General features: G+C 38.5%; 1 protein-coding gene across 2 annotated transcripts in view; it reads left to right on the plus strand.

The window, feature by feature from the left end:
* The window catches only part of naa25 (N-alpha-acetyltransferase 25, NatB auxiliary subunit), a 254,605-nt gene that overhangs the window by 32,642 nt on the left and 200,286 nt on the right, over nucleotides 1–21,677 (plus strand). For both annotated transcript variants that reach the window (XR_007957674.1, XM_052032311.1), the window contains exons 11-20: nucleotides 1,381–1,493; nucleotides 3,151–3,358; nucleotides 4,687–4,776; nucleotides 6,955–7,135; nucleotides 8,195–8,294; nucleotides 9,888–10,039; nucleotides 15,674–15,799; nucleotides 16,588–16,831; nucleotides 18,029–18,152; nucleotides 20,399–20,464. Coding sequence is in view for 1 of the 2 variants with exons in the window: in XM_052032311.1 (XP_051888271.1) it covers nucleotides 1,381–1,493; nucleotides 3,151–3,358; nucleotides 4,687–4,776; nucleotides 6,955–7,135; nucleotides 8,195–8,294; nucleotides 9,888–10,039; nucleotides 15,674–15,799; nucleotides 16,588–16,831; nucleotides 18,029–18,152; nucleotides 20,399–20,464 (1,404 nt within the window). In the remaining variant the exon portion in view is untranslated. The remainder of the gene's footprint in view (nucleotides 1–1,380; nucleotides 1,494–3,150; nucleotides 3,359–4,686; nucleotides 4,777–6,954; nucleotides 7,136–8,194; nucleotides 8,295–9,887; nucleotides 10,040–15,673; nucleotides 15,800–16,587; nucleotides 16,832–18,028; nucleotides 18,153–20,398; nucleotides 20,465–21,677) is intronic.

The following is a 21,677-nucleotide window of genomic DNA, read 5'->3' on the forward strand; positions in this document are numbered from 1 at the left end:
GTTAGCTAGGTAGAAGAAGCTTTTGAATAGTTATGAAATGTTCTACTAGAGAATTGGCTACAGTATTCAGAAAGTAAAAAAAGAGAATCATATTGCACATTTCATGATGTCAGTTCATTATAAAGTGCTTCACATATTATTTTGAATTGTAATTGCTGTTGTAGGCATTCATGCAGCAATGTCCAAAGAAAAGCAGTGAGATTCCTTAACGTACTCAGAAGAAAAAAAGCCGAAATCTGAAATAACAAAACAAATAACCTCCAGCATTTTGTGTGTGCGTTGCTCCAGATTCCAGCATCTGCAGAGGGTCAATGTAGGGAGCATCCTTCCCCAAGATGTGGAATCGAGAACCTAGAACCAGGCTGTCAGTATTTAGTTGGTCAGGTGGCATCTGTGGTGAAAGAAACAGTTAATATTTCAAGTGAATTGACCTTTCATCAGGAATGATAAAAGGCAATCTTTGTGAAACATTAACTCGTGTTATCTTTCAATGTATGCCACCTAGCCAGAGTATTTCCTGCAGTTTCTGTTTTAAATTAACATGTAACACTGATTAGGGTACCAGGAGAGCTCAGTTTGAAACAGCATCAAAAAAGTGACGGCGCTGGCAATCTGGCACCCTCTTAGCAGTCACTGAAGTAAGTTGTGAATTCTCAACATTCTACCTCTGAAGCAACTGTGGAAAAATAGCAGAGCCTCGTAAACATCTTATTGATTGTGTGGTTGTGCTTTTCTGAGTTTGTGACTGAATTTTACTGTAAGATAATGCAGTTTATCCTGTAAGTCACTGACCTGCTCAAATCAGAGACTGGACCATAGTTTCTACTGAGTTAGCTGACTGCAGTACAGAGGCTGTGGAATATATTCACTTGTCCTTTTTACAAGATATGTAATTCAGTTTTCTCTTTTCATAAAATGTAGTGGGTGACCAAATGTCAAGGACATATTATGGTTCCTTCCATTGAGTTTCTGCACACCCAACACATGACCATTAATTCCTTAATAAAGGGAACTAAAGATGTCATTAATTTTGTAAAACTGGGATTAATCAGTTTACATGAGGTTCCCCACTCTTAAAATCTAAAAAAAAATTGCCTCACAAGCTCATTATTATGGTAGAGATTTATTGTATCATTGGCAGTTTTGGAGGTGAAGCACTTTCTCATTACTGAAGTCTTTGACTCTTAAGTCATATTTAAGTTAAACTACAGCCTTTGGACTAGGATAACTGAACCAGGCGTTTCAACTTCAGCCTTCAGATTTTACACACTAAAAAAGTTTGCTAGTTCAGAAAATTAGGCATCAACAATGGTGATATTAAATCCAATGCTTGCCTATCTACAAATTTCCTTATTTAGTGTTTGTTGTCCTCACTGCTAGGGATACCAGAGGAGCTGATGTTCCAGTACTTTGAGAGGTTTGGGGATAAACCTTGCTGTTATTCTGACCTGAGAATCTTTGTCGATCTTCTGTCACCGGAACGGCATACACAGGTGAGACCGGGAGACTGGCAGAGTCTCCATTCGCTCAGATGTGCTACAGTGAGGTGAATGGGTAAGTGCACCCAGTGGCCTCAGCATTCAGTCAGTCGATAAATTGGTTGTCACTTTGTACATTCATTAACATTAGTCATTTTTAGTAGACTAAGAAAGCTGATTATTTCCTCCATCAAAGAGATTTCAGAAATTACGTAGCCTTAAAATCATAAGCAAGCTGGTAAAAGCAAATTTAGGAACACTTATTAACTCAATGTGGCATTTACTCAGAAGGCCATGGATGCAGGATCAATTCAGATAAGTAAAATGGTAAAACGCAATTTAGATTTTCCTAAAGAAATTGAAAAAGATTAGTGAAGACAATTGTAATATCAGAATGGGGATAACTACCTGTTCTTGTTCTATATCGAACCAATGCAGCGTTACCACGAAGGGTGATAACAGTGCTATTAAAATGAAGTGCATTTCTTCCTATTAAGTTCACTGGAACTGTCGAACATACACCATAATTTGACCTTCCAAATTTGAAATGTCTCGTGATGCAGTAATGAGCTGATCATAAGAGTAGGTGTTGCTGCTGTCTGGACCCTTTTAAACTGAGATAATTTGATTGGTGTTTTTCTAATCTGGTACTGTTTGAAGTTTTTGTTCTTTTGTATGTGGAATGTCAAATACTACATAAGAAGAGATAACTAGTTCTAAATTGTTATTTATGCATAAAGCAGGTAAACATCACTCAAACCCTGAAAAACTTTGATTTCTTAGAAATAATCTGTTTGTTACACAAGTGATTTTTTTATAGGTTTATTTTTGCCTGACAAGATCTGTTAGTGTTATAGAATGGGACAATTTCCTTTTTCAACCACTTACTGGTGGTAATAACTATTTTGGTGAGATGTGTCTTAATTTTGCAATGTTTCGTATTAATGCCTTTTTGTTCTCCAATTTTTTTTTGTAACCTCAAATTTTACTCGTATTGTTTTCAGTATGAAGTTTGGTTCCCACTCCTAACTTCTGTTCCCTTTTCTACTTCTGCGACCCCCTGCTCTACATCCCATTTGCTTGCCATTCAGTACCATTTATTATCTCACTCTTCCAAACCATCTCGCACTCACCATTTCTTCCTTTAGCTTCTCTTTCTCCTACTGGCCGCTCCTAGCTTGAAGTCCCCCTTGAAGCTCACAGCTATCTTCTGTTTCGCACTATTCTCCAATAATCTCATTATTTTGCCTTGTACTGCATCTCTAAAAGCAGTAGCTTCAACATCCCCATCCTTTTCTTTTTAGCTGTTTGCTCTTATTATACAGATTGTTGTTTATCTTCAGTATGTTTCCGTCCTCCACAAATATTTCAGCATTCACTTGTACTGTCATTTTTGGCTACGCTCATGTTCCCTTTTTTTTAGAATATTACTGTTTCTTCTCCATGCTTGGCTTTTTAGGAAAATAAGTTGGGGATCGACACCATCTTTGATACCAGTTCTATTATCACTGTGCTGAAAAGTGATCTGCCTAATCATAAACAAATGGTACATGGAATATGAACCATCTTGCTGTCCTTTGTGTTTGTATCTTAATGTATAACAATGTGATGTGTATAACATCTTTACTATATTTTACTTTAAGTATAGCGCTTGCTTTTTTTTTACTTGCAGTTCATCAATAAACTGATGGAAGTAGTACCTCTGTCAGTATCAACAGAGGGTGACCTTGCATTACCAGCTGATGTTAAAGCTATGCAGAGGCACATGTTTGTCATCCAGTTTGCCAGATTGTTAGGTCTTCATGAGACCTTAGATCAGACACAGAAACTCAGTCTCGTCCAGGAGCTTATGCAGAGATACAAGCATGCCCTGGAGTTTGGTGAGCTCACTTTTTTTTATCTGTTTTTGTTTTGTTGGGACATTCTGTTGCATGTTGTTGCTTCCTATACAGTATGTATATTTTAGAGACTTTATCTACACACAGATTTTTAAATTGAAAGACAATGGGTTCCTTTTGATGGGTAAATCTCAAGCCCACATTTGGTGTCAAAACAGTAGTGCTGCTGAAGTTTAACTAACTAAAACTATATGTTATACCACAGTGGAACTCATTGAGCTTTGCCCTTCTTATCTGGCATACAACACCCAGTTTTCATTACATATTTAAGTAAGATATTGCATATTTTTTGTTCTTATGTTTTTTTCTCTCTCTATATTGTGAGTGCTACATTAGGTTGGATACAATTGTGAAATGCCAGTTGTCCTGGTGAGCACTTGGCATAATGACAAGAGAAATAGAGCAGTAAAGAGTAACATTGGATTAAAATAGAAAAGAGAGACAAAGGAGAAGTCTTCCAAAACAAAATAAAATGTTATACTTTTATTATCCCTCAGCAACAATTAAAACCTGAAAGAGCGAGTAAACCTCTATTATTGGAGAGAGGGTATTTGCAGTAATTAGCACACTGTAATATGGGTACTTGAATAAAACTTAATTTTCTCTGCCAAATTCAATTTGTATTAAGGGGATATATTTCCAGAGAACTAAGTTGCAAGTTATGGGGAAAAAGTTATGGGACTGGGTGACGGAACAGTTCTTTCAAACAGTTATGACAGGCTGAATGGGCCTCTTCTATGCTGAAGCATTCAATGATACTGTTGACTGTGCAACCCCAGAGCAATTACACACTATTCAAGGCAGAGATCAAAATACCATTTTTACAAAGCTAATGGGAGAGTGGTGTAACTTGGACAGCAATTTACCTGCTCCTTAGCTAGACCTTCTAGATCTTTTGCATGTGATTAATGACCTGTGTCTTTAGTCATGAATTACTTTGACAGGAAAATTTAGGTGTATGCTTTTGTCGATCTTTTAATCGCCATTGAACCAACAATTGTGGTCATTCTTGGTTGTGCCAGTTTCGGCTTAACTGTGTTGCCTTGTGGCAAACTTCCATTAAATCGTCATTGCCACTCTCAGAACAGTATGGGAAAAGCAAAAAAAAAATGCAAATGTTGGAAATCTGAGAATGTTGAAAAACAGATGATGCTGAAAATATTCAATGGCTCATGCAGCATCATTGGCAAGCGAAACCAGAGTCAGCGTTTCAAGTTGATGACCTGACCTGCTGAGTATTTGTGGCGTTCTCTGTTTTTATCTCAAATCAGTTTGGATCTTCATATTTTAAGACCTGTTCTGTTCAATAGGAAAGTCGTGCTTAAAAACAGAATTGCAGTTCTCTGATAATTATTGTCTATTCGCTGTGCATCTGCTTCTTGACATCTGGAGACAATCAGGTCAGTGATTTTCTCCTCAACTTAACCTGTAGTCTTATTAGTTGAAAATGCTTTCAAGTTCTGAGGGAATTAAAATAGATGTGTGTTTGAGTTATCAAATAGTCTTTTCTTAAATAAACTCTATAAATGTATTTTCTAAGATCTCTCCTGAAAAGATAACAACACCGTTGTAAAACTGTAACATGGGGCTGTGGGGTCGTGTTGCAGATTTCCACAGTGATGCACTGCACAAATGCATCTGTGCAGAGCACCACAGAACAAAAAATTTCAGAGTTCATCATCCTCACTGAGTTTTTGATCTCTGTTACACCAGTTTAGGGAGAACATAAATTGAGGTCAGTACTCTTCTCACAGCAGGGTTAAATGCAATTGAAGATGTACTTCTATTGTAGAAAAAAATAGATTTAAAATGCCATGTTATCTACTGTGTTTGGCAAGAAGACCAGAAAAGTCAAAGAGTAGTAATAATTAAGCAACATAAAGTTTAAATTGATTAACATGAAAGGAGAAGATAAGCTGGGGTTATTGTATTTGCCTCTACCACTTCCTCTGGCAGCTCATTCGACATAACCACCACCTTCTGTGTGGAAAAACTTGCCCTTCCTCTCACCTTAAATGTCAGTCCTCTAGATTTATACACCCCTACCCTAGCAAAAAGTTTGTTTAAAGTTGCAAACAGAAGGAGAGATGGAGAGAACACAGAGAACATCTGTAATAGTGTGGAGACTGGGACTGTTCAGGTGACATTATTGCTTTTGGTGCCATTTAAGAGAGGTAAATGATTACGCATTAATTGTAACAGATCTGTCTGGGGGATTGTAAATGGATCTTGAATGATCAGTCTTCAACAGAGACCTCAGCTTCATCCCCCATGTCCCCATATTAATGAATTCCAAGCCTGACATAATCTTGAGCTCTTCTTTTGTCTCCGTTGCCATCACCTCATGTCCGTTTCTTTGGCCAAGAGTCTACAATCAGACTACAGACCTTTATTCCTGTCTTCAGAATTGCTGACCAATGAGTGCCGCTCTTTGGAGCTCATGATGTGATTGCCTGAAATTGGAAAAGGCAAACTCGCATTGTGTAACCACTATGCAGAACATCTCCATTCAGTCTTCAAGGACAACCCTCAGCTTCCGGTTGCTTGTTACTGTAACTCTTTATCTCACTCCCACTCTGACTTTAATCTTTTGCCAACACTGTTCTGTCAGACCCCAGTGTAAGCTGAAGAAGTAGTCTCACATCTTCTGACTAGGCAAGCTGCAGCCCTCACAGCTCAACACTGAATTCAACAATTTCAGATAACCAGGCTTCATTGTTTACATCAGAATTGGCCAGTTCTGATACAACTAGTTGCAGGTAATACTAGCTTAGTTTTTCTCTTTCCACCTTTTCTGGGCATTTCCAGCATTCTCTTCAATTTCAGTTGTCCAGCAACTGCTGTTTTGCAGTTCACAGTTCCATTATGCTGTATTTTTCCCCTCTAGCTGCCTTCCTTCATATTCTTCCATTTATACTCACCCAGACAGATCAGCTATGACTAACCAGCATTAATTTTCCTCTCAAATGGTACCGAAAACAATTGTGTCAGCTGGTCAGCCTTGTCTCCACCCTATCACAGACATTCCCTTTGTAACCAATTCAGGGGTTCACTTCCTGGGTAGTAATACTGTGCATTGGCAGCACAACTTATTGACATCTAACAGCAACATTTTTTTTATAATATCTAGACCAAAACCATGGACATTGTATAAAATGAACATCCATGCTTTTGGTCTTTGTATGATGCATGGCTCTATACCACTGAACCTTGGAATTTATTTACCCATCAATTTACACGCATATTCTGAGAGACCTTGATTTATGTACCAGTAGTTTTTTTCTAAGCTTCCAGTCTCTCAAAATTCAAGGTAAATCAGTGTTAAAGAAACCAGTATCTGAACAAGACTACAGATTAATATTTTGAATGGGGGTTTGGATATGATGATTTTCTTTTGTTGTGGGAGACAACGTTGGGAAAGGTTTAATGAAGTAGAAGATCTATTTGCAATGGTTTTGAGCAATTCATCTGACAAAACAAGTACAATGGTTCAGTTATTAACTGTGATGCATCTGATGTACACACTGGATCTGTGAACAGCTCCTGCCTCACTCCTTTGTGTCCTGATGTTCCTACAGGTGAGGAAAGACCATTGTGGCAGTCTCTGGCACTGCTGGAGGAGACCCTCTCTAACAGTCCCTCTAGTGCTCAGTTCAAGTTGCTGCTCATTCGAATCTACTGTCTTTTGGGAGCCTTTGAGCCAGTCGTAGACTTGTACACCAGCCTTGATGCCAAGCATGTGCAACATGATACAATTGGGTGGGTATTTATTCAGATTTGATAGATAATAGGTAAATGTCCCTCCAACAAATCTTCTTTGGAAATTGTATTTCCAAAGGAAGAGGAAGGAATAGTGGTATTTAAGGACAAATTCAAATATTTTTGTATTCTAAGCATATCTGATATTGCATAGATTGTGCTTTCAAGAGAAATTTGTCTGGGTTAATGTTGCCAGTGTCTTGTGGCACAAATTGTGATGTACATTTAGCACCCTGACAACATAAAAGATGTGTCATATAGAAAACACATCCATTAATGTGGCACACTGAGCCTTTTGGTTTCAGGCTAGCAGATTTTCTCGACTATCAGATGTCATTCTATTAATCCTCCAACGCATTTATAATTCACTTCTTTAGATGATACACAGAATAATACATTTTCCATGAACCCAGTAAGTTTAAAGGGAGCATGGAAAACAGAACCAGTTGAATTTCAAGGGAGCATGGGAAACAGAACCAGGGCTCCAGTGAGTAGAATGGAGCATGGAAATCAGCATCCAGTGAGCCAGATGCTGAACCGTCTAGATTTCTGAATAGTTGGATAGCAGATTATTGGAGTTTTACTGTCTACACATGGGTACTTCTGAGCTTAGACACTAAGTTACATGGAATGAAATCTTGGATGAAAAGGCTAGTCTAGATCAATAGAGACTATTTGGTTTATTATTGTCACATCTATCATGATAGAGTGAAAAGTTTTTCAATGCTATCCAGACTGAGCATTCCATACATAAGTACATCAAGGTAGTATAAAATAAAAAATAAACAATGCAAAACATAGTGTAGATTATTGTTTATTGTATGCAGTGTAGTTAGATTTTCCATTAAGTTTTGGCAGAACATGAGGCATCTGATATGAATTAGTTCAAACAGGTTTGAATCTATAATTCTTTTCAGAACTGAAAATAGCCATAGGTATTACAGATACTGAAGGTTACCTGTCATGCCCATAGTTACCTGCTATGGGCGTTACAGATAACATTTGATATTGTAATTTTTTTCTTAAGTGTTGGTGATTGAAACTGTATTTGACTGGCAGGTATTTGCTGACTCGATACGCAGAGCCACTGGGCCACCTTGCTGCTGCTTCCCAAGCGTGTAACTTCACACTCAGGTTTTTCCACTCCAACCAGAAAGATGTAAGTGTGCCATGAATAGTGAGCATTCTGAATTGAAAGAGAACAGTGTGCACCTTGGCAATTATTAGCTTTCTTGTTGTTGAATTTTCTTACTAACTTCCCTCAGTAACAATTCATGTAACAATACAATTTGCAGTTAAATCAATGCTATTTGTAAACTGTCTTTGGGGATGATTTTAAGTATAATTTAAATTTTCTTTTTAGTTCTTGACTTTGATAAATTGCATTTAGGTTTTCTGATTTTTGGACACTTAACCCCTCGATGTGTTGTTAGTTTATGTCACACCCCAAAACTTTCCAATTGTAATTAACATATTATTTCAAGCAACGCAGTATAAGCCTAGGCATTTGAGAAGCTATAGTAATTTAACACATCATACAAGTTTTTAATGCAGTCATGAAATGTTCTAAGTGCCAGACTTTCTCTGTACAGGAGATAAATTGTGCTGAATTGCATTGACACCAATGCTTTTTGAAACCTTCCCAGCAAACTTTGTCATTTATTGTTCTTAATACTTATCCTTACAGGACCTTAGAGAACAGTTATTTGGCGAGTACATGCTTTTTAATAGCAATATCTTCCAACACTGCTGATGATTTGAGAGTAGATTGATAAGGTGTTTTTTCAAACAGGACGTATCTGCCCAATTTTCCAGTTGGTGATGCCAGAGATGCAGCCTGGTCTAGAGCACAGATTTTCAGCACTATAGCCACTATACTGTATCTTGTGGGCTCAGCCAGTTTTTGCTGTCATGTGGAGAAAATTAGCACAAGTGAAGAAAGGGGCTTCATTAGAAGGCTGACATAATCATGCACTTGACATACCTGGCTGAAGATCATGGCAAATGCTTTAGCCTTTGGTTTACATTTGCATGCTGGTCTTCGCTAATATTGCAAATTATTTATTGTGCTGGAATACATTTCTGCTGCTGCTAGCAGCAACCTTTCATAAATGTCTTGTTTTGAGTCAGTGAATCAGTTTGAGAACAGTCCCACTTAAACATGGTGGCTATGCTGCACAATAGATTTTGTCTCCTTGTAGACTGTGTGGTGGTTAGTCTTACTATGCCATAATGGACAATGCACCTAGGAATGTTTGATTGATAAGGGAAATGAGAGGGAGGTGGTTCCCTTGTGTTGGTTCTCTAAATACCAGCCGCACATCCAGCCTGGCAAGTTCATTATCTGGCCAGTTGTTACTGATGCCACTGAGTCATTCACTAATAGACACTGAAATCTCCCACCTAGAGTATGTTCTATGCTCATGTAAGGAAGAAAAAAAAGTTAACATTTCAGATCAACGATCTTTCATTAGAACGTAGGATTGGGTTTAGTTGTGATTGTTACCCTGACAGTTAAGTAGTCTGTTATACTCCTCCATGAAACCCATCTCTTTGAATATGTTCGCAATGTGGTTTCAGAGTCTTCTGGAGTTATGATCTATGAAGAGTCAGTGTTTTTCAGAGGAAAGATGAGGAAACCTTATTCTCCTTTGAACAGCTTTACAAAAGAAATTTGAGAAATTGTTTACTTGCAGGAGTGTTGCTTGTAGTAAGAACAATTTTTATTGTGCTGGTTCACTTTATTTTACAGACCTCTGAATACATAATCCAGGCATATAAATATGGTGCTTTTGAGAAGATCCCAGAATTCATTGCCTTTCGGAACAGGCTAAACAACTCTCTGCATTTTGCACAAGTCCGTATTGAACGTATGCTGTTAGACCTCTTCCTCGAAGCAAACATGTATGTGTTGTTCTACTGTACCTTACTTTACCAAAAGAATAGAGCTTGTAGTTATTACTAATTGGTTTATTTGTTTAGTAATAACTGATAGCAAAAATAGTGCTTCAAATATATGTCAAATAGTTTATATGAAAATCAAAGACCACTGATACGGGAAATCTGAAACTAGAACAGAAAATGCTGGAAAGCTCAGCAGATCAGGCAGCATCATTGGGAAGAGGTTATTTTATATCCTATTACCTGTGTTCCCCACCCACCCAGGACATTCTCTCTTCTCTACTCTGCCATCGGGTAGAAGATACAGGTGCCTGAGGGCACGTAGCACCAGACTTAAGGACAGCTTCTACCCCACTGTGATAAGACTATTGAACAGTTCCCTTATACAATGAGATGGACTATGACCTATGACCTCACGATCTATCTTGTTGTGACCTTGCACCTTATTGCACTGCACTTTCTCTGTAGCTGTGACACTTTACTCTGTACTGTTATTGTTTTTACCTGTACTACATCAATGCACTCTGAACTAACTTGAAGTAACTGCACTGTGTAATGAATTGATCTGTAAGGTCGGTTTGTAAGACAAGTTTTTCACTGTACAGGTGACAATAATAAACCAATACCAATAAGTATATTTAATGTTTAGTCAAACCATTTTACATTTGCATATATATATTTGCATATTGCATGAAAACATTCAGCAATATATTTTATGCAGTCATCTATTGTGATTTGACTGCTTGCTGAAGATGGCATTATGCTAAAGGTTTCTTGACACAAGTGCTTGCCATGAGAACAATATGGTCACAGGTTAAAGGCAATTTGTTTGGACTTTGTTTCTGTAGTTTTGGGATCTAAGTTGCTCTTCCATGATGAATCATTTTGGTAAAAGAATTTAAAATCGAGAGAATTTAAAATGCCTTTTTACCTTTTTGTTGAGTGTACTTGTCAGAAATTCCCAGAGTTTGTGTTTCCTCACCTCTGCAGATGCTCAGAGATTCTTGGCAAAGAAAGCCATTCAGCTCATCATCTCTGTGACAGGCAGAAGTGTTATTTAGACTGTTATCAAATCCAGACCCTAGACCATTGTTTTGTAGATTATTGCATGTTACGAGTTCACCTGGTTATTTTTTTAAATGTGATGAGGGCTTCTGCCTATATTACCATTTCTGTTGGTGAATTTCAGATCCCACCACTATTCAAATGGAAATGTTTTCCTCATTTCATCCAATCCATCCAGCCGCTACCTGAAGTCTTCTAGTTTAATACTAGGGGAAATGTGTACTTCTGCTCACCCTCTCTAGGCTTCTGATAATCTTGTGCCCTTCAATTAATTCCCCCATTTTCCACATTCTTTCCATAAATAAACATGTTAAGCTTAGTCCTTCCTCATAAGCAAACTCTTCTTGCCCTGGCAATAACTTTATGAATCTCCTCTTCACCAACTCCAGTTCTATCACATCCTCCCTGTTTTGTGACCAGAACTGTATGCAATACCTAACTAGCATTTGAAATAATTTTAGCCTGACATCCTTCCAGTGCAATCTATTTTTCAGTAAGCATCAGCAAGAATTCAATATAAAAAACATAAGCATTAGGAGCAGGAGAATGTCATCTGACCAAGTTGCTTTGCCATTCATCTACATTATGGCAGATCTTCTGATTTCTGTTTTGAATAAACTCATTGCCTCCCTAGCACTCTGGAATTTAAAAAAATCCAAATATTTCTCACCCTCTGAAGAAATTTCACCTCATCTCATTTCTTAGTGGCCTATGTCTTATTTTGAAGCTGTGCTGCTGGTTCTTGACTCCACATCTAGGGGAAGCATTCTCCCTACATTGACCCTGTCATGCCTTGTAGGAATTTTGTAAGTATTAATGTGATCACTCTTTGCTCTAAACTGTAGAGAATAAAAGTTTGGTCTATTCAGTCTCAGCATATGCCAAACACAGGAGCCAGTGTGGTTAATCTTTGTTGCGTTCCCTCTTTGGCTTGTTTTGGGTAAGGAGACCAAAACTGTACACTTTACTCCAGATGTGCTCTCACTAAGGCCACATTTAATTGGCAGTGAGATATGTTTACTCCTATATTCTAATCCTTTCATAATAAAGGCCAACGTACTATCTGCATGCCTAAATGTTTTCTGCACCTGCATGTTCGCTTTCAGTGACTCATACACAAGGACACCATGTTCCTTCGAACATCGACACTTTCTAATCTCCTGCCATTCTGTTTTGTTCACAAGAGTGGAAGACCTCATTTTTCCCTGCTTTTTTTCCATCCTCTCTGGCCTTGCCCATTCACTTTGCCAATCTGTATTCCCTTGAAACTTCATCTTCCATCCTGCAACTCACGCTGTCACCCAGCTTTGTATCATCAGGTGCTATGCTAACCAGCTTTATATCATCACTTTAACCCTTCCTTCAATTAATCCCCTTTCAAAGATGTTTAAACTCTTAGTATTTCCTCTTTGTATTTCTTACATGCAGTATTTCACTCTTCAGTTGTCAATCTCTGTATCGTAGTTTGTTTTATGAAGACTGATGAAAAACATAGGTATGCGTTCTTATCCAAAGACCTTCTTTCAGATTCAGGTTACCTTTTAGTCTCTAATAGGTCTTTCTCTTCTTTTGAATTTTTTTTCTTTTATATATTGATGAAATATCTTGGGGTTTTCTTTGATTTTTACCTGCCCATATTTTTCATTCACTATCTTTGCCTTCCAATTTATTTTTTTAACTCTACCCCTGTGTCTTCGAAACTCGTCTAGGATTATTCTCGTATCAGTCTCCCTCCATCTGATGTAAACTTCTGTTTTGTGTCACTACTAACCTCCGTATGCACGGGGGTCTAGACCTTTTCTTTAATTGGGTACATATTTGTTCTGAGCTATTACTATTTTGTTTCCCTCCTTGCATGCTCAAACTTGTTCAAGCAGCTGTTTCTAGCCCACTTTCCTTGAGTCGTTTCTCTGCCTTGTAAATGAAGATGCTAAAAATTGGAAATTAAAACATAAAATGCTGGAAATGCTCAGCAGGTCAAGGCAGTGGAAGGAGAAACAGTTAATATTTTGTCCAAATTGTGAAAGAGAGGAAGCAAGTTAATATTACGTATCAAAGAAAATGAGGGACAAAGGGAATATCTATTATCCTTTTCCCTGGGCTGGGGAATCGAGAACTAGAGGATGTAGATTTAAGTTGAGGGGGAGAGATGTAATCAGAACCTGAGGGGCAACTTTTTCACCCATAGGGTGGTCTATATATGGAATGAGCTGCCAGAGGAAGTGGCTGAAGGGGGTATATTAAAAACATTTAAAAGGCGGACAGGTACCTGGATAGGAAAGGTTTAGAGGGATATGGGCCAAACCTGGGCAAATGGGACTAGCTTAGATGGGAATCTTGCCTGGCATGGACCAGTTGGGCCCAAGGGCCTGTTTCCATGCTGTTTGACTCTGTTTCTGCATGGAAATATAGAAAAGTACAGCATAGTAACAGGCCCTTCAGTGCATATGTGCCAACCAAAATGCCAAATTAAACTAATCCCATCTGTCTACATGTCCCTCTCCCTCTATTCCCTGCCTTATTTGTCTGCCTAAATGCCTCTTTAATATTGTATTTGTATCTGCTGCCACCACCTCCCTTGGCAGCACATTCCAGGCTCCTAACACTCCCATGTAAAAAAAAATTGCCTCTCAAATCTCCTTTAAACTTTCCCCTTCTCACCTTAAACCCATGACCTCTAGTATTTGACATTTTCACCCTGGAGGAGAAAGATTCTGACTATCTATCCTATCTATGCTTCTCATAATTTTATGTACTTCTATCTCTGGTAGAGTGAGGCCAGGTTTACTTTGGTAATAAGCTGTCAATGAAGACATCTGGTTGATAGTTTAATGAAAGTAGTTAAAGAGAAAATAAATAAAGGAGCATTAAAATCTGTGAAATGCAGGTGAGAACTGTAGGAAATGCAGATCAGGAAGTGTCAATACAGAGAGAACTCCGTTAATATTACAGCTGCATAACCCACAGCAGAACTGCCCAGATCAGCTACAAAGAGAAAATGTGTATTACCTGAAATTGTTGAGTTCATTATTGAGTCCAGAAGGTTGTAATATGCCCAGTCAGAAGATGAGGTATTTTTGCTTCAACTTCAAAGCATCATCCATTGGTGCAGATGCTGGTGTTGCAGCAATTGAGGATCAGGCAACCTCTGACCTTGCTTTATCCAGGATGAGAATGGGTAAGGGTAGAGGTGGGAGAAATAGATGAGATGCAGATGTTAAACTGTAAATTTACCTCTTAAAATCGGCTTTGCCTCAATTTACTGCTCTGCTTTCTCTGTCCTTTACCCTATCTATGCTAAATCCATTTGATTTAGGATAACTATCTCCAAAGTGCTCTCCCATGCTCTTTCTTGTACCTGCCTTGGCTCATTCCTTAAAGTGATGACCATTGGTTATTTGACCTTTCTGGATATCTAAAATATTTTCTTAAAGGGATTTTAAGAATTCTGCACCTCTACATTTTACACTGTTAATGTACCACTTAATATTGGGTTGGTTGAATGCACTTCTATTGTAACTTGCCTATATATTTTCTCTTTTGGTACCCCCGACTCTTAGCAACCCACAACGTAATACTAACAATGTAATTGGCCCTTTTTGTTTTAGTTCCTCAGTTCAGCCCTAATGAGAATGATAAGGAAAATGCTGAAATCAACAAAGAATGTAGAAACAGAACACCTTGAAAAGAATAATTGAATTAAGCAGAGCCAACATGGATTAATGAAAGACCAATCTGCTGAAGTTGTTTGCAATGTAACTGATCAGATAGATAAGGGAGAATCAGTGCATACAGTATATCTGGATTTTTGGACATTTGATAAGGTCCACATACAATGTTGGCCAACAAGGTTGGAGAACATGCAACTGGGATATGGACTGAGAATTGGTTATCTGACAAAGTAAAGAGTGGGAATAAATGGATCATTTGCAGGTTAGATAGCTGTGACTGGTGAGGTTACGCAGATATCAGTGCTTGGGCCCCAGCTTTTCAAAATCTGTATCAACTCTCCTTTTTTCACCACTGAGACTTGTATTTAAATCCAATTCACAGTGATGAAATGATTCTCCTCATACTGGTGATAAGGATCCTTTTCTCCAAAGTGAATTTGGATAATTGCATTGCTGTTCATACTGAGTGTGATCCAAAATTGCACATTGACTGTTGTGGATTGTAACTAAACCAAAATATTACAGGCATTCTAAAACAAAATAGAAAGTGCTAGAATTTCACAGAAGGTCAAGGAAGCATTCATGGAGAAAGAAAGGTCCATGCTCTTTCATATGGCTGAAGGTACAAATGTCTTATTTCCAAGTATGATGATGATACTAGTCTAAGTGGGATTGTGAGTATGAATGATATTATAAAGGGGCTTCAAGGGATATGGACAAGTTGGCGAGAACATGACAGATAGAATATGATGTGGAAAAATGTAAGATCATTTTGCTGCAGCTTTGTCTTCAACTGTGCATAACGATGACAATGTGGCAACATGCTCTTTGTTAAAATCCCATGTGTCAGTTTTCTTCCCTGTGTATATTTAATCCCCTTTCTCTTTATCTCCCTTTTTAGAACACAAACCCTGGAAGAAAGTATAAAATCCATGGGTTTATGTCCGGATGAAGATGATATTCCATGGGACAATCTTCGAGATAACCGGGATCTAACTGTTCTCTTCTGCTGGGATCCAAAGGACAGGTATATCAGGTTCCTGAAGATATTCTTGTTTATGTATCCTGCTTATCCTCCCTCTGTCTCCTGTCAATTGTTGAACTCTCCCTCACCTGCCTCTGCTGACCTCTACATGCTACTCCAATTCTTTAAGCTCTTTCAGATTTACTTCCTTCATACCAAGGGCCCCATCCATCTCAGTCTGATCTGTATATGCTCCTTACCGGCTCCATAGCCTTGTCTCTCAATTATTTTCTATAAACTTCCTCGTAGCACTGTTTTTAATTTCCAGGTTTGTGCCTCCTCTGGATTCCATTCCTTGCTGGACTATCAACCATATGCATCACTCTAAAAAAGACTTATATTGGCCACCCTCTGCCTATATCTCAGGCCTTCTAGTCCTGGTAACATCCTCGTAAATCTTCTCTACACTCTTTCCAGTTTAACCACATCTTTTCCATAATAGTGTGACCAAAACTGTACACAGTACTCCAAGCGCAGCCTCACCAACGACATATACAACTGCAGATACAAAGTGCTAGAAATACATAGCCGGTCAAGGCAGAATTCGTGGAGAAGGAAAATTAATTATTTAGGTCCATGATCTTTCATCATGACTGGTGGCTTGATGAAAGATTATTGACAAGGATTGTAATTGGTCATCAGATTCAGCAAGACCACAGTTACTGGTACGGCTAATCTCAGTGTATTCTGGTATTTAAGTAGTTGTAAATTGATGAGTGAATATTACTTCATGTACTCTTCCAGATTAAATTTAAATTTAAATGTAACTTCTTTCTCCCCAATTGTGAAAGTGAATTGTCAGAAGGACAAAGGAAGATTTCTATGAAAGAGGAGAGAACGTGGCTTCAGATTCGTTCGTTGACGCTACGCTTGGTCTGTGCACTCGCTACCATTAGCCACGCAGTCGAGCCGAAGAATTCCAAAAAAACAACAGAGAATGGTGTCACTTCTAAAATTGACACGCTACGTTCTTTAATTCAGCAGCTTGAATGTATAGTGCAGACAGAGAAGAAAAAAGACAAACAAGTTGTTCAGGTAGAATTCTCAGAAGAAAATGTAATTTGGTTGCAATTGAAATGTATGTTAAGTTGTTATTGGTATTGGTTTATTATTGTCACTTGTACCGAGGTACAGTGAAAAACCTTTCTTGCCTACCGATCGTACAGGTCAATTCATTACACAGTGCAGTTACATTGAGTTAGTACGGAATGCATTGATGTAGTACAGGTAAAAACAATAACAGTACAGAGTAAAGTGTCCCAGCTACAGAGAGAGTGCAGTGCAATAAGGTGCAAGGTCACAACAAGGTAGATCGTGAGGTCATAGTCCATCTCATTGTATAAGGGAATCGTTCAAAAGTCTTATCACAGTGGGGTAGAAGCTGTCCTTAAGTCTGGTGGTACGTGCCCTCAGGCTCCTGTATCTTCTACCCGATGGAAGAGGAGGGAAGAGAGAATGACCTGGGTGGGTGGGGTCTTTGAACACTTCGCGCTTGATACTAAATTTTTCCCTCATCCCAGTTCCAGCCTCTCACTGTACTTCCTTCCCTCAACTTTAACAGTTTTCTCAGACTCAGTTGACAAAAAGCACTGTACAATGAGTTGCAGAGCAGGATGATCACATTGTTAGTAAGAGTGTAATATTTGACTTTAACCACCCAGGGCCAGTGTGAGAAAACACTGGTGATATTCTTTCTTCTGATATCTGTCTTGTTTTGTGTTAAGTGGTGCTTATGTGGACAGGATTGGCCAGCAGTTGAATAAATTACCAACAAGGAAAGTGCCAGAAGAGCTGGAGTGCGTTGACCTGTTATGATGCAACCCAATATTTGCCACAAGCATAGTCAAAGCACATAAAGAATATTTCCCTGTCAGCATCTGTAGCTCAGCAAACATTCAGAGATGTTGGGTAGCCCCAGCCAGACTCAACATAAATTAGAATATATATTGTTGAAGATCTTAAGCTTCTTGAAGCTTCCGACACTTGCTTAACAGCTGGCTCAGGCTATAACGCTCTTTATGAATCCTTTTGCCACTCCTTTAATAACAGAAATGGGGAGAGGGTAGGAGGAGTTTCTAGCTATCAAGGTGTTTTGGTTGGAAAATAGCTTGTGACTTAGGTTTTAAACAGATATTTAAACAGCAGCACAAGAGGCAGTTTTATGTTAAGTTCTCTCTTGATTTTATCTGAATATTACATATTAACCTGAGTTCCATATTCTTTTCTGTTCAGTTTTTGGTCCAAGGGCCACCTCCAACACGTATGATGACCTACCTGGAAAGCAGTAGCTGCTGGTGTCAAATTAATGCTTTTCACCTTGTTACTGATGTTTACGAGTTGGATGTCAGTGGATTAGGTAAGCATCTGAGCTACCATTAAATGGAGAAAATTATTGTTACTTCTGTAGCATAATTCAAATGCTAGTAGCTGTAGCTTTTTAAGTTTGATATCAATAAAATGTGTTTTCACAGCTTAGCTAATAAACGATGTGTGAACCCAAGCTAGTACAAATCTGTTTCGTTCCAAATTAACAGAAGTCAATTAAGCTTTACAGTGTTTGATTACTCAAACTGCTCACTTGATAAATGCATTAACCACTTTAGTAGAACTACACCACAAATATCAGATTCCAAAACCACATGCCTGCAGATGCATACATTCCCTTCACTTTGGACAACAGTTGCAATCTAAGTGAGCCAACATTTGACAATGGCTTGGAAAGCTGAAAGATGGAGGGAAGTTGGAGACAGTAAATGAGCATGTCATATTAGCCTCAACCTAAACAAATCCCGAGAGATTAAATACAAATAAGTAATGCTAAATGCCGGAATGAAGTTTGTAGTAAGAAAGAATTGCCTGGCATTAAATAGGTTTTCCCATAAAGATTTTCTTGTACAAAAATATGCCTTGCGTATGTGGAATTAAAATTTATTAAATTATGTCTGTCTTGTAGTATGAATGAAAATTACCTGAACTATTTTGAAAAATATAGTGAAATTTAACACAAAAATCTGTGTGTATGGGAGTAAGCTGTGCACATTGTAACTAGTCTGTTATGGAAAGCTACAGATTTCAAAATTAGTATACGTGTGCATATGGTTTAAACAAAGGAGAAAAAAAGTTAAATGCATTAGATGTCATTCTTCAAGACTTGAGGAACCAAATTTCAGAAGGTAACAGTTTATCAGCTGCGAAAGGTATTCTTTAAGAATGTGCCATTCTTCACGTAACAAACTTGCTCTATGGAAGAGAGACAGCTCATAATTTTAGGAATATGTGTGCTAGCATGCAACTTGGGTATAGTATTTATGTGTATGTAATTTTGCTGCTTAATTACAGCATACAGATTTGAATTGCAGTCATATTGATTTTGGGCAGGCCACAGTTGCTACAATTGACTGGACTTCCAGGTTCTCACCTTCTTATGCAGTAGTTTTCGTTGCTTGTAATCTTCATATATCCTGGCCATGACAGTCTAATATCACACATGGAAATAACCTAATAGAAGTATGTAAAATTACAAGAGGCGTAGATAGAGTCGTTTTCCCAGGGTGAAATGTCAAGTACCAGAAGGCATAGGAACAGCAGGCATGTTAGCATAGTGGTTAGCATAATACTTTACAGTGCCAGCAACCCGGGTTCAAATCCGGCCACTGTCTGTAAGGAGCTTGTACGTTCTCCCCGTGTCTGTGTGCGTTTCCTCTGGGTGCTTCGGTTTCCTCCCACATTCCAAAGACATACAGGTTAGGAAGTTATGGGCATGCTATGTTGGCGCTGGAAGCATGGCGACACTTGCGGGCTGCCCCCCCAAAATCACTACACAAAAAAGATGTATTTCAGTGTGTGTTTCGATGTACATGTGACTAATAAAGATCTTATCTTTAAGGTGAGAGGGGGAAAGTTTTGTTTTTACACAGAATGGTAGGTGCCAAGAATATGTTGCTCGGGAATGTGGCAGAAGCAAATGTAATAGTCATGTTAAAGGGGCATTTACACATACACATGAACAGGCAGGGAATAGAGGGTTACAGACCACGTGCAGGCAGATGGGATTAGTTATAATGATATCATGGTTGGCCCAGACATGGTTGGCCGAAGGACCTGTTCCTATCCTGTATTGGCCTATGTCGTACTGGTTCTCTGAACTAACTCACCAAAATCATCTTCGCTTGGACGCATAGGTAATGAAGATTGGCTCATAACAAAAGAATAATTGCAGCTGAGGTCAAACCCATCTATACCTGATGGCAAATGCACTAACATCCTGTAATAATTGGTAACTGCTTGCCAATATCGCTGAGATGATGTGTCATTGATTTTGGTTTGGCAGGTATTAGCTTGGTCAAATTAACCCAGGCCCTTCTGAATTTTACAGCTCAGTTACCCACCAGCTGATACATTGAAGGTGATCCTTCTACAGTTTTTATTTCTAAATTAACATATGTTTGCTATTGCACACATTTTATTTATTGAATCTTGACAGAAGTTAATTAGTCAACTTTGTAAAGCAGGCTGTTCAGAAGAGGTTATAGATTTTGTCATTGAGAATTTATCTTTAAACTCCACATTACAATTTCTCTCCTTTTTTGTTATTTCTTGCAGAAGAAACACTAGATGTCCAGAGCCGGATAGCAAATGATTTTAAGTCGTTATTAGGACAATTGCAAGGTAATACCAGCATTCTACAAAGCTTGCTTCCTCTTTATTGCTTATTGTTATTGTTTTAGTTGTACACTAAATACATTTATTTACTGTGCATTCAATTCTTGCCAAGTACCTAGCGTTTTTATGTTTTGAAGTAAGCATTTATTTCAATCATATCAAATGGCTCCTTTGACATTACTTAATCTGCACCATGACACCACCTGCCACCCACCCCCACTCCAGCATCTCTCTGTTTCCCTTCTGATAATGTTGCCTATAATGAAGCCTTTGAGCCATGGAGGTCAAGAAGATTTCACCAATTCCTCCAATAGATCGCCTTAAATGTACTGTACATACTCTTGGGATGTTTCAATAACACAGCAAGATAGATTCTCAAGAAGAGACTGAACTTGCTGTACCAGGTGAAACAAGTAACATGGTTAATTTACTTGCACTCATTCTTTGCGTCATTGTCATGAGTGACCATTGCACTGTTCTTTTGGTGAGCACGTCTCATTCACAATGAGGGCACCCTTCATTTTGTCACATTGCACTCCCAGTGTGCGAAATGGGATAGATTGGGAATTGACTGAGCAATTCAAAATTGGGCATCCATGAGCTATTGATTCCAACAGCAGCAGCAGAATAGTATGCTGCCTTAATCTGTAACCTTGTGATCTAACATGCTACTCCTTTTTGAGCACCATGTAATTCAATGACCAACTCTTATTCAATGAGGAGTATAAGACATGGTTAAAAGCAATATCCAGTGTAACAGACAATAAATTACCAACCTGCTAAACCTACAATACAGTATTACATGCATGCTAAACAGTAAAAGCAGTATGATTATAGTCAAAGATAAAAGGTGTGCACACCAATTGGATCAAGTCAAACTCTGTTATCCTATCAGTCCATTCATTAATGGTGGTCAGCGGTGAGCAATTAACAGGGTGAAGGGACAACAAGGAAAAGGCTTCGTGAGCAATCCAATCCCCAAGTTGGATGAAGTAAATAGCAGGCCCCTTGGGAACACTGATGTACAGAGGGATCTTGAGGTGCAAGTCCATAGCTCCCTGAAAGTGGCAACATAGGTGGATAGGGTGGCAAAGAAGGTGTACGGCATGCTTGCCTTCATCAATGAGGGACTTGAATATAAAAGTCAGAAATCATGTTGCAGCTGTATAAAACTTTGGTTAGGCCACATTTGGAATATTGTTTGCAGGAAAGATGTAGA

Source organism: Pristis pectinata, chromosome 17, assembly GCF_009764475.1.
Source record: "Pristis pectinata isolate sPriPec2 chromosome 17, sPriPec2.1.pri, whole genome shotgun sequence".
In the NCBI taxonomy this organism is placed as follows: Eukaryota; Metazoa; Chordata; class Chondrichthyes; order Rhinopristiformes; family Pristidae; genus Pristis; species Pristis pectinata.